Here is a 13675-nt window from a genome sequence, read left to right as displayed (position 1 = left end):
TTAATAGTACTACCTTAAACACTTACATCAGTTACATGATTTAATCTTTAGAAAAACTCTATGGACCTGGAATCATGATTTCGATTGAGAGGATGTTTTATTTAAGAGTGACACAGCTGAAAGAGTTGCAGATCTAGAATCAAAAGTCTGGGGTGTTTAGTTCAATAACAAAAGCACTCAGCTATACTGCTTTTCCACAATGTAAATGAAATAATTTCTAAAATTGTTATCATTGTTCCCAAAATGAAGCTCTTTTCTGTCATAAAATTCTCTGAATCTGCATGAAATACTTTAACATGTGGTAAATAAAATTTTTATTTTGCCAATCAGTTACCCTTAAAAACAGATAGATTTGCACCATGGATTTAACATGTGTCAGTGTTTCCAATTACAATGCAGATTTCTAAAGGCATATTTTAATAAATGTCCAAGAAAATATTTGGTCAAGCAAAGGATAATTCTACTGAATAAATGAAAAAATAAAGAACAAGTAAAGTCTTCAGTTCATTTCTGGAGAAAGAGGAAGGTAATGCCATAAAGGGAAGAAGAAAAAAATAATAGCTTAAAAGTTCAGCATCACTCTTATTTTAATTGCTTGGAAACCTTTCTTTTCTGAATGACTCTACTGACAGCATTCTTCACTTCCTTGTTTCTAAGACTGTATATAAGGGGATTCAGCATGGGGATGACAATAGTATAAAAAACAGAAGCCACTTGATCCTTTCCCAAGGAGTAGGACTTACTTGGTTTTAAGTAAGTGAAAATCATAGTGCCGTAAAAGATGGTTACTCCCAGGAGATGGGAGGCACAGGTAGAGAAGGCTTTCTGCTTCCCTGAAGTGGAAGAAATTTCCAGGATGGTGGACAGTATGAACACATAGGACACGGATATTGTGATAAGAGACACCACTAGAGTGCAACCAGCAACAATGAATATCATGATTTCAATGTCGTGTGTGTCAGTGCAGGACAGGGATAGAATTGGGGATGTGTCACAGAAAAAGTGGTAGATTACATTGGAGTTGCAGAAATGCAATTTGTTCATGCAAAGCACATTGACAAAGGAATCTGTAAAGCCAATCAAATAGGATCCAAAGACGAGAGAGCAGCATCGCCTGGTGGACATAACCACCTGGTAACGCAGAGGGCTGCAGATGGCTGCATAGCGATCATAGGCCATGGAGGAGAGAAGGAAACATTCAGTGGCGCCCAAGAAGACAAAGAAAGACATCTGAGTGAAGCAGTTCAGGTATGAAATATTCTGCTTGGAAGTCAGTAAGTTGTCTAAGGTTTTAGGGGTGATGACACTTGAGTAACTGAGGTCAAGAAATGACAAGTGACTGAGGAAAAAGTACATGGGGCTGTGAAGCTGGGGGTCCAGGCGGATTATCAGGATCATCCCCACATTCCCCAGCACAGTGATCACGTATATCAGGAGGAAGAGGATGAAGAGGGCCAGCCGGATCTCTTCAGAGTCTGTCAATCCCATGAGGATGAAGTCAGACACCTGTGTGATATTCCTTCTGCCCATAGTGTTCAAATGCTCCAAACTGTTGAGAAATCAAAGTTGAAACATCAGAAATTACTATATTGTGTTGGCTTTGTGTTGCTATATATGACCTGACATATTTATATTTGCTTAGTGTTTCTAAGAACTGATGATAATGAGGTATGGACTGTGTATGAAGAAAAAAAATTGATTCCCAAATATATAAATAGATGCAAATTGACATTTAAATACAACAAAACGTAGTATATTGAATAAATTGTATAAGCCTGAAAGTAAAAGAAAGTGAAGTTACTCAGTCATGTCCGACTCTTTGTGACCCCACGGACTGTAGCCCACCAGGCTCCTCCATCCATGGGATTCTCCAGGCAAGAGTACTGGAGTGGGGTGCCCTTTCCTGCTCCAGGGGATCTTCCCAACCCAGGGATTGAACCCAGGTCTCCCACATTGGAGGCAGAGGCTTTAACCTCTGAGACACCACGGAAGCCTCCTAAATGCTTCCCATTATTAATGCATTTAATGCCCATGAGTTTATTATACCATAGTATTATTACCCACATTTTTCATATGAGAAAAAGGGAACAGAATTTGGGTAATGTGTCTGTCCATAGTTAGAACTATTAAATGTTGGCTCTGTATTTCTACCAAGATAGACTGACTCCAGAGAGCATGTCCATTATATTCCTGTCATAGTTAATTTCAAACATGCCTATTAAAATGCCATATATATCATAAACAGTCATACTAGAATATTTTTAATATACTATGCTCTGCTATTTCCTCCAGTATTATTTAATACTAATGAAAAAAAACTATCAATCTTTGGACTTCAATAGACTGACAACATACTTAGTATTAATTTCCAAAAGACTCAAACTTATCATAACCTGGCCATTCAAAATCAATTAAAATAAATAAATTTATATAAAAAAACAAAATCAAATTTCTTCCAAGATTATATTTCTAAATGGCTAAAAGACCAAGATTATAACAACTATATATTCCTGGGTCCACCAGTCCTGGCACTACTGAAGGCAAAGATATCTAAAATGATATCTGCATGCATACTCTTCTGATACTATTCATGCTTTATTCGATTTCAACTAAAATCTTCAATTTTTGAGAACAGTACTTACTGGGAAGCAAGATTGACTGAAAACACCTTCCTCTAATATTATCTGTCTTTCTGTCATATAATATTTGTTTCTTTGAGATAAATTCTTTTTAAATTTAAGTGCAGTCATTTTGTTTTATTCTGAAGGAAAAATTAGTCAACCTAGAAAGTTTGTTCAGTTCCTGATCAAATGTAACATCTGCCAGGAATGTATGTCTAAAATGAATATCAGAAGCAGAGCAGAGTATGCCTTGCCTCTTATCCTAATAATTCCAGGGCACCTCACATACTGGGATTGATGATTACAACATTCGATCATCCCTGTGGACCAATTTCCAATGAATAATTCTTGGAATATCTCCAAGGACAAAAAGGACTTGGCATGTCTTCAGGGCTAAATGCAGGTATGCTAGGTCATGAGAAACTAGATGTCTTCCTTTCCAAGACCCACAGTGAGGGGCCTAACGGCTTGGTCTTCCTGTGTGATGCTCTAAATTTTTGCCTGGGTGATAGAGAAACTATTTCTAGAGCAATTACTCTATGCCTGAAACTGCCAGGGAAGGAATGGTTTTTTCATCCCTTCATTCCTAAGGAGAGACTCATTTTTCACAATGAGTCTTTTATATTTAATTGTGTGACACTATTATGGGAGTAGACATTTTCATTAGAAATAACTTGAGAATTTAACAAAATTGAAAGAATGATATGAGAAATTTCAACATTATGTAACATTTTGATAAATTTTGTAACATTTTGATAAATTTCTCCAGATAATTTTTTAATATAATGCTTGTTTGCATACATGTAGAACTTCATAATTATTATCATACTGGATATTCGGTATCCATCCTTATTTTATAATTTAAATTTCATAACACACTATAACCAGTGTTATCCTAGTCTCTCATAAAACCAATAACTTCACATTTTATTTATTGGCTGACACCCTATAACCAACTTTATTCTAGTGAAGTCTTCTTCAGATGTTAAGAATGTTATTGAATATTGTTTATCCAAGGTGAGATAACAAGGAAAGACTATAAAAAGGGATACACTGAGAATCAGGTTAAAATACTCTTATGAATCTTTCATTAATTCATGAGAATTAAACCAATTTTCATATAGATTTAAAAGTGACTCTTATAGGAAACTCTGGTCATCCTCCCGATTTTCAGGAGATAATTTATTTTTTGGAAAAAAAGGAAACAATTGTGCATTTATTGTAATTTTAATGAATTCTGGAAGGGCATTTATACTCACCCAAAGTTTGTTCTGCTGGAATAGGTGTGAAGTAAAATTCATATTTTATGATAAGAAAAATTATAAACAAAAGTGTCCTTCGGTCCTTTCACCTCCTCTCTGCTCTCTACCATGCACTGTGTATCTGCTCTATGCATTGGCCAAACCTCCACTATCAACAGAAACCTGCTCAGCCATAAAAAGCAACATCTGCTAGCATCAACAAAGCAACTCCTTAAGATATTCCTTCTTAATCTCATATGATACCACTATGACCCATGACTTCCCTGGTGGCTCAGATGGTAAAGAATCTGCCTGCAATGTGGGAGATCTGGGTTTGATCCCTGGGTCGGGAAGATTCCCTGGAGAAGGAAATGGCAGCCCACTCCAGTACTCTTGCCTGGGAAACCCCATGGACAGAGGAGCCTAGTAGGATGCAGTCCATGGGGTCATAAAGAGTCAGATGCGACTGAGACTCTAACACTTTCACATGAACCATGACCTAATACTTGCTTAGATCTAGATTGTATCCACTGTCAAATATACATCATTTAATGTACATGTCTCTGTCTCAAAAACTTATGTAAATGTCCTTGGACTTCTAATGGGCAAAAAGTTCTTGTGGATTTCTGAGTTGTCCTCAGGTTATAATCCTCAGTTTGACTTGAATAAAAGTTTCCATTTCATCTTCAAGTGACCAATTAATTTTTCACTGAAAGTCTGACTCTTTGCCACCCTATGGATTATAGCTCACCAGACTCCTCCATCCATGTGATTTTTTTAGTCAAGATTCTTGGAGTGGTTGCCATTTGCTTCTCTGCAGATCTTCCCAACCCAGGGATCAAACTCAGGGCTCCCGCATTGCAGGCAGACTCTTTACCCTCTGAGCCACCAGGGAATCCAGTCTTATTTGGAGATTAGAAAGCCAGAGTAAACTTATTTGATGATAGGTAACTTTGGGAGTTAAGTAAAATAAGAGGCTAACAGTAATTTTCAATGTAAAAACCATCTCAACAACCATAATATTAGCATTAGTCACTTAGTTGTGTCCAACTCTTTGCAACCCCATGGACTATAGCCTACCAGCTTTCTATGTCCTTGTAATGCTTCAGGCGAGAATACCGGAGTGGGTATTGATTCCCTTCTCCAGGGAATCTTCCCAACCTGGGGACTGAACCCAGGTCTTGGGGATTTCAGGCAGATTCTTTACCATCTGAGCTACAGGAGCGTCCCTGTAGCTTTTGGTGACTATAATTTTGACTCTATATTTGTGACTATAATTTGGTGACTGCAAAATTACCAGAAACAAGTCACTTGCTTAATATTTTCCCATCCTTGAAATTTATCTTGATTATGTTCAATATTTGGTTTTTTTATGATTTGGGGCTATTATTGTACCTTTTATTGTATCATGGCAGAAACCAAAGTCTGCTCAGAGATTTTTTTTAAAAATCTCTCTTGATTTAATATGATATAGTTTCATCCTTTAATTTGCTAGTTTTAACTATACCATACACACACATTCCTTTCTCTCTTGGACTATACTGGTTAATTTTTTTTTCTTTCTTCCTTAATGAATGAAAGAATGTTTCTTTTGTTTTCTTTGGATGCTGCTGTTGCTGCTGCTTAGTCACTTTATTCATATCAAACTCTTTGCAACTCTACGGACCATAGCTCGCCAGGCTCCTCTGTCTTTTTTGATAAATGCTATTAAATTATCTTTTTTGGTTTTCTAATTCACTAATTGTTATCTAGTTTGTATCACTTTTCACCTACTTTATGAGATTTGTGGGGAACAAAAAATTATTTTCACTCTGTCCTTTCAGATTTTTGGCTGAAACCCACCTTCTTGTAATGAAAAGCAGATGACCAGGATAAAAACAAAGAGAAATTTAGTAATATGTATATCCCCTTTATACATGGGAGACACCCAAGAAAACTAAGTAATTCTCCAAAAAGGGTCCAAGCCACTACCTTAAATACCATCTCCAGCTATAGGTGAAAGAAGATGTGGGAGGGTGGGAGTCAGGGAAAGAACAGTAACCAAGAGTGCAGCTGTTAATGCAGACTCAACTTCGTTCTTTCTTCACTGAATAGAGGTTTAGTCATCTTTCTCCTCCTGGTATAGAAGGGGAGGCAAAGTGAAAGGGATAGTCACTCAGCCATGGTGGACTCTCTGTGAATCTTTGTGACATCATGGACTGTAGCCCTCCAGGCTCCTCTGTCCTTGGAGTTCTCCAGGCAAGAATACTGGAGTGGGTAGCCATTCCCTCTCCAGGGGATCTTCCCAACCTAGGGATCAAACCAGGTCTCCCGCACTGAAGGCAGATTCTTTACTCACTGAGCCAGCAGGGAAGACCACAGAGAGGGAGACGTCCTCCCAAATGGAGAGTAGTAGTGTTAGTCACTCAGTTGTACCCAACTCTTTGCGACTCCATGGGTTGGATTGCAGTCCACCAAGCTCCTCTGTTCATGGGAATTCTCCAGGCAAGAATACTGGGGTGGGTTGCCATTTCCTTCTCCAAGGAATCTTCCACACCCAGGGATTGAACCCAGGTCTCCTGCATTTCAGGCAGATTCTTTACCATCTGAGCTACATGGATTTTTCCCCTTTAAATGTAAATGCCTCCTACAAAAGGATAACTTCTAGTCAATTTCCAGAACATCTTCTGTGTCTACTGGTTTATTTTATTTTTTAAATAACTAGATAATCCTTGAGCATAGGAAGCATCTATTGGAATTGAAAATTCTGTTCCCTTTCAGGTTGAATTTATTGTTTTTTCCCTAGGACCTAGTAATACCTGCTTAACCCACTATGGAAAGATATGAATTAGAGGTTTTCAGGGACAGTACAGATAGAGCAGTTCAAAGAGGGAATGATGAGAGGTCATGAAGGATAAGTTTGAGGTGTATATCAAAATATGTATACATATGGACATTTAATCATAACTTGACAAGTAAAATATATTTCTACATTTTATGATTAACTGGAAAAGTATACTATGTTTCTGCTCTTAGAGAGAGATTAACTAGGAAACATTAAAACATAAAAAACAGCAATTTGATATATAATTTTATTAATACTAAATAAATATAAAGGCCTGAAATGATCTACAGAACACATACACGGTGCAGTGCAGATAATACAGACAATTGGAACTGAGGAAAATATAGGTAAATAAAAATAAATTTCAACAGCTGACATTCTTCACACAATTATAAAAATTTAAGCATTATAGTTATAGTGCATAAATGAAAAGCTTTGATAAAGAAAAAAAGGAAATATCAGTTTAATAATTTTCCATGATGATGGTCAAATATAATGAAAGCAATCATCTGAATCAGATATTGTGCTTAGAAAGAAAAATATATGTAGGTTTAAGCAAGGGAATGAGTGATGAGTTTTTTAAGACAGCCTTCAGTTCAGTTCAGTTCAGTTCAGTCATTCAGTCGTGTCTGACTCTTTGCGACCCCATGAATCGCAGCACGCCAGGCCTCCCTGTCCATCACCAACTCCCGGAGTTCACCCAAACTCATGTCCATTGAGTCAGTGATGCCATCCAGCCATCTAATCCTCTGTCATTCCCTTCTCCTCCTGCCCCCAATCCCTCCCAGCATCAGGGTCTTTTCCAGTGAGTCAACTGTTCGCATGAGGTGGCCAAAGTATTTGAGTTTCAGCTTTAGCAACAGTCTTTACAAAGAACACCCAGGACTGATCTCCTTTAGAATGGATTGGTTGGATCTCCTTGCAGTCCAAGGGACTCTCAAGAGTCTTTTCTCCAGCACCACAGTTCAAAAGCATCAATTCTTTGGTGCTCAGCTATCTCCACAATCCAACTCTCACATCCATACATGACCACTGGAAAAACCATAGCCTTGACTAGACGGACCTTTGTTGGCAAAGTAATGTCTCTGCTTTTGAATATGCTATCTAGGTTGGTCATAACTTTCCTTCCAAGGAGTAAGTGTCTTTTAATTTCATGGCTGCAATCACCATCTGCAGTGAATTTGGAGCCCAAAAAACTAAAGTCTGACACTGTTTCCACTGTTTTCCCATCTATTTCCCATGAAGTGATGGCACCAGATGCCATGATCTTTGTTTTCTGAATGTTGAGCTTTAAGCCAACTTTTTCACTCTCTTTCATTTTCATCAAGAGACTTTTTAGTTCCTCTTCACTTTCTGCCATAAGGGTGGTGTCATCTGCATATCTGAGGTTATTGATATTTCTCCCATCAATCTTGATTCCAGCTTATGCTTCTTCCCTCCCAGCGTTTCTCATGATGTACTCTGCATAGAAGTTAAATAAGCAGGGTGACAATATACAGCCTTGACGAACTCCTTTTCCTATTTGGAACCAGTCTGTTCCATGTCCAGTTCTAACTGTTGCTTCCTGACCTGCATATAGGTTTCTCAAGAGGCAGGTCAAGTGATCTGGTATCCCCATCTCTTTTAGAGTTTTCCACAGTTTATTGTGATCCACACAGTCAAAGGCTTTGGCATGGTCAATAAAGCAGAAATAGATGTTTTTTTTGGAACTCTCTTCCTTTTTCTGTGATCCAGCGGATCTTGGCAATTTGATCTCTGGTTCCTTTGCCTTTTCTAGAATTAGCTTGAACACCTGGAAGTTCACAGTTTACGTATTGCTGAAGCCCGGCTTAGAGAATTTTGAGCATTACTTTACTAGCATGTGAGATGAGTGCAATTGTGCGGTAGTTTGACCATTCTTTGGCATTGCCTTTCTTTGGGATTAGAATGAAAACTGGCCTTTTCCAGTCCTGTGGCCACTGCTGAGTTTTCCAAACTTGCTGGCATATTGAGTGCAGCACTTTCACAGCATCATCTTTCAGGATTTGAAATAGTTCAATAAGTTCCTAAATAATACATAGTGTATGTCATCAGCTGTCACTTGCAGTAGTTTAGAATGCAAAATCACATTGTAAAGTGAAGTTTTCAGGAGTCAGATACCAGTAATGTAGATCAGAGGAGAAAGTTAAAATTTTAAATCCAAATATATACATTGTGCACACACACATATCCCTTCACATGAATTGTCTTCAGCTAGTCCCAAGATTGAAGACTGTGTATTTCTGCAGGAGGCTGGTTTGTGATATGTGTAAGATATATAAGGAAGCCTAACCTGTTGACTGCGATGGTTACAAAACACATCAACTATAAATCTACATACACTCATTTCCTTACCTTAACCATTAAAGAAAACAATCATTTGAAAAAGAAATCTATTAATCACTATGCCATTTTTAACATACAAGTAAGCAATGTTTTTGAAATAATTCTTGAAATAGAATTTTCAATTAATGTTTTTTGAGTGCTGATATTCACAGGATTGTCTAAATACCAGGCAAGATATAAACATGAATAAAATAGAATTCTTAACCTTAATGAATTCATCACTGTTTTTCCACAAGCCAAAAAAGAAAGAAAGCATTTCCTTATATACTGCATATGTGACGTAGTTGTTCCACGTCAGGGAGAGCAAAACTATGACTAGATAAATTTTTCTCCAAGAGCGCACAGTCTTGTTGAAGAGAGAGACAAACATTTTAAATACATGTATTTTCTCCTAAAGGAACTTTATGAAATTAAATCTTTGGTTCCTTTCAATAAATGCTTTGACTGCTCAATTTGTTTCATTACTTCTCAAGATTCATGTGCAATGAAGGCAGCAGTGGGGATTTCCTCTTTTCCAGAGGTCATTTTGTAGCAGTGCTGGGAAGAGTATGCTAAATTGGGTTGATATTCAAGTCTCTTTTCAAGGAAAAATAAAAGCAAAACCTAGTTTCATTTTTAATACTATCGACATAATGAAGTTTTTGTGCCTGATCTGGAGAAATGAGAATCTCTAAATATACCTCCAAAATGGCATAGGAATTATGCTATGCTAAAGTACTTCATGTTTTTACACACATACATAGACACACACACACATTAAGAAATTATCGACACTTTGATCTTAGGGAAGCACATTATAGTGAATAAAAATTAAACCCAGCTATTTTTTTATGAGTTCTGTACTCCACCGCATAAATGCATCATCTTTATCTTGAAAACAAGGTATAAACATAGCTTGTCAAAAGACTAGAAACATGAAAAATACCCAGAAATATAGGAAAAAGCATTATGGTTCCAAAAGATGAGAGAGGAGTAAAAAAGTATATTATTGAACAAATGCAAGCAAAAAAAAATATATATATATATATATGTATATTTAAAACTATCCATCTGTTTACAAATATATATATATTTAAAACTATCCATCTGTTTACAATAGCTAGGACTTGGAAGCAACCTAGATGTCCATTGGCAGATGACTGGATAAGAAAGCTGTGGCACATATATACAATGAAATATTACTCAGCTATTTTAAAAAAATGCACTTTTTACAATTTTTCTTTACCTCAGTTCTAAACTGAAGCCTAATATACAGAGTGAAATAAGTCAGAAAGAAAAGCACCAATACAGTATATTAATGCATATATATGGAATTTAGAAAGATGGTAACAACAACGCTATATGCGAGACAGCAAAAGAGACACAGATGTAAAGAAAAGACTTTTAGACTCTGTGGGAGAAGGTGAGAGTGGGATGATTTGAGAGACTAGCATTAAAACATGTATATTACTTTACATGAAATAGAGCACCAGTCCAAATTAGATGCATGTAACAGGGCACTCAAAGCCGGTGCACTGGGAGAACCCTGAAGGATGGGATGGGGAGGGGGGTGGGAGGGGGGTTTGGATGGGGGACACATGTACATCCATGGCTGATTCATGTCACATTATGGCAAAAGCCACCAAAATATTGCAAAGTAATTAGCCTCAAATTAAATAAATAAAAAACAACCAATCTAGAAGAACACACACAAAACACTGAATAACTTACTAGGCATTTCTGTTTCGTTACATTTTTCAAATATCTTCAATATTAACACACTCCATTCTAAATGCTAAACTGAAATGCTAGGTTTTCCTTTAGTTTTTTTGTGTGTTTGTCCTTTAAATCAACCAAAGCTAATTCACAAAACTATACATGAATATTTGTTAAGAAAAAGGCATTGGGCATTGAAAATACTGGAATGTGAATGTTCTGATGATAACAGCCAATATTTATTCACTTCAGTCACTCAGTCGTGTCCAACTCTTTGTGACCCCATGAACCGCAGCACACCAGGCCTCCCTGTCCATCACAACTCCCAGACTTTACCCAGACTCATGTCCATCAAGTCAGTGATGACATCCAGCCATCTCATCCTCTGTCATCCCCTTCTCCTCCTGCCCCCAATCCTTCCCAGAATCAGGGTCTTTTCATATGAGTAAACTCTTGGCATCAGGTGGCCAAATATTGGAGTTTCAGCTTTAACATCAGTCGTTCCAATGAACACCCAGGGTGATCTCCTTTACGATGGACTGATTGGATCTCCTTGCAGTCCAAGGGACTCTCAAGAGTCTTCTCCAACACCACAGTTCAAAAGCATCAGTTCTTCAGTGCTCAGCTTTCTTCATAGTTCAACTCTCACATCCATACATGACCACTTGAAAAACCATAACCTTGACTAGATGGACCTTTGTTGGCAAAGTAATGTCTCTTCTTTTTAATATGCTGTCTAGGTTGGTCATAACTTTCCTTTCAAGGAGTAAGCGTATTTTAATTTCATGGCTGCAATCACCATCTGCAGTGATTTTGGAGCCAAGAAAAATAGTCAGCCATTGTTTCCACCGTTTCCCCATCTATTTGCCATAAAGGGATGGGACCGGATGCCATGATCGTAGTTTCCTGAATGCTGAACTTTAAGCCAACTTTTTCACTCTCCTCTTTCATTTTCATCAAGAAGCTCTTGAGTTCTTCTTCACTTTCTGCCGTAGGGTGGTGTCATCTGCATATCTGAGGTTATTGATATTTCTCCCAACAATCTTGATTCCAGCTTTTGCTTCCTCCAGCCGTGTTTTTCATGATGTACTCTGCATATAAGTTAAATAAGCAGGGTGGCAATATATAGCCTTGACCATACCCCTTTTCCCATTTGGAACCAGTCTGTTGTTCCACGTCCAGTTCTAACTGTTGCTTCCTGACCTGCATATAGGTTTCTCAAGAGGCAGGTCAGGTCGTCTTGTATTCCCATCTCTTTCAGAATTTTCCACAGTTTATTGTGATCCACACAGTCAAAGACTTTAGCATAGTCAATAAAGCAGAAATAGATATTTTTCTGGCACTCTCTTGCTTTTTCAATGATCCAGCCTTAAAGAGTTAACATCAATTAAGTGATTTAATCCTTACAGTAACTCTTTGGACCTGGAATCGTTATTTATCTGTGCAGTTTAGGAACATGAAACTTAAAGCTTCAGTGATTTTTTAAAAGCATTCTACAGGTAATTGAGTAGAAGGTTTGGAGTCTAAATCCTTGAACATTTGGTTCTCAACCAAGTATTCATAAATCACTCTGCTCTCTTGCTTCTCCACCAAGTAAAGGAGTTGATTTCTGAAACTGGTATTATTTTTCCCAATATGAGACTCTTTTCAATTATAAAATTCTTTAAAGTTTGATCATGCATGGGGATTTGAACAGCACACTTTAAAAACTGACAACTATACTTTTCATTTTGAAAATCAGTTGCCCTTAAAAACATACATATTGAGACCATGGTTTAAACGTCTTTCATGCTTTCCGATAATAGTGTAGATTTCTAAAGTCATATTCTTAGAAAGGCCTGAGATTGTATTTATTCAAGCAAAGGATGGATCAATAGAATAAATAAATAAATAGTTATATGTGTTTTTGGAGAAAAAGCAAGGAAATACACTAGGGACAAAAATAAAAACACGCACAGACAAACAGGAGCTTAAAAGTTCAGGATCAGTGTTAATAATTGTTTGGAGCTCTTTCTCTTCTGTAAGACTCTGCTGAGAGCAATTTTCACTTCTTTGTTTCGAAGACTGTATATAAGTGGATTCAGCATGGGGATGACAATACTATAAAAAACAGAAGCCACTTGATCCTTTCCCAAAGAGTAGGACTGACTTGGTTTTACATAAGTAAAAATCGTAGTGCCTTAGAAGATGGTGACTGACAGGAGATGGGAGGCACAATTAGAGAAGGCTTTCTGCTTCCCTGAAGTGGAAGTGATTTTCAGGATAGTGGACAGGATGGACACATAGGACACAGATACTGTGATAAGAGACACCGCTAGGGTGGAGCCAGCAAAAATGGATATTATGATTTCAATATCATGTGTCTCAGCGCAGGACAGGGCTAAACCTGGGGGTGCATCACAGAAGTGACAGATGACAGTAGAGTCACAGAAATGCAATTTACTCATGCAAAGCAGAGTGACAAAGGTGTCCATGAGGCCAGTCAAGAAGGATCCGAAGACCAGAGAGCAGCAGCATCTGGTGGACATGATCCCTGGGTAACGCAGAGGCTTGCAGATGGCTGCATAGCAGTCATAGGCCATGGAGGAGAGAACACACTCAGTGACCCCCACGAAGACAAAACAGTTCATCTGGAGGAAACAGTTCAGGTAGGAAATGCACCTGTTGGAAGTCAGTAAGTTGTCTGAAGCTTTAGGGGTGACGGCAGTTGAGAAACTAAGGTCAAGAAATGACAGGTGAATGAGGAAAAAATACATGGGGGTGTGAAGCTGAAGATCCAGGAAGATTATCAACATCATTCCTGCATTGCCCAGCACAGTAATCAGGTACATCAGGAGAAATAAGGTGAAGAGGACCAGCCGGATCTCTTCAGAGTCTGTCAGTCCCATGAGGATGAAGTCAGACACCTCTGTGATATTCCTTCTGCCCAT

The 13675-nt window shown here is 37.8% G+C and overlaps 2 protein-coding genes across 2 annotated transcripts; both read right to left on the bottom strand.

Moving 5' to 3' along the window:
- Positions 1 to 582: 582 nt before the first annotated feature.
- On the bottom strand, positions 583 to 1530 carry LOC138093019 (olfactory receptor 8H1-like). Its single transcript, XM_068989105.1, has one exon. The coding sequence runs from the start codon at positions 1528 to 1530 to the stop codon at positions 583 to 585; it is 948 nt and encodes a 315-aa protein (XP_068845206.1).
- Positions 1531 to 12925: 11395 nt separating this feature from the next.
- On the bottom strand, positions 12926 to 13675 carry LOC138093079 (olfactory receptor 8H1-like). Its single transcript, XM_068989173.1, has one exon. The coding sequence runs from the start codon at positions 13673 to 13675 to the stop codon at positions 12926 to 12928; it is 750 nt and encodes a 249-aa protein (XP_068845274.1).

Source organism: Capricornis sumatraensis, chromosome 16 (genome assembly GCF_032405125.1).
Source record: "Capricornis sumatraensis isolate serow.1 chromosome 16, serow.2, whole genome shotgun sequence".
Taxonomy (NCBI): Eukaryota; Metazoa; Chordata; class Mammalia; order Artiodactyla; family Bovidae; genus Capricornis; species Capricornis sumatraensis.
The sequence above is the reverse complement of the archived record's forward strand: the minus strand, read 5'-3'. Positions and strand labels throughout refer to the sequence as shown.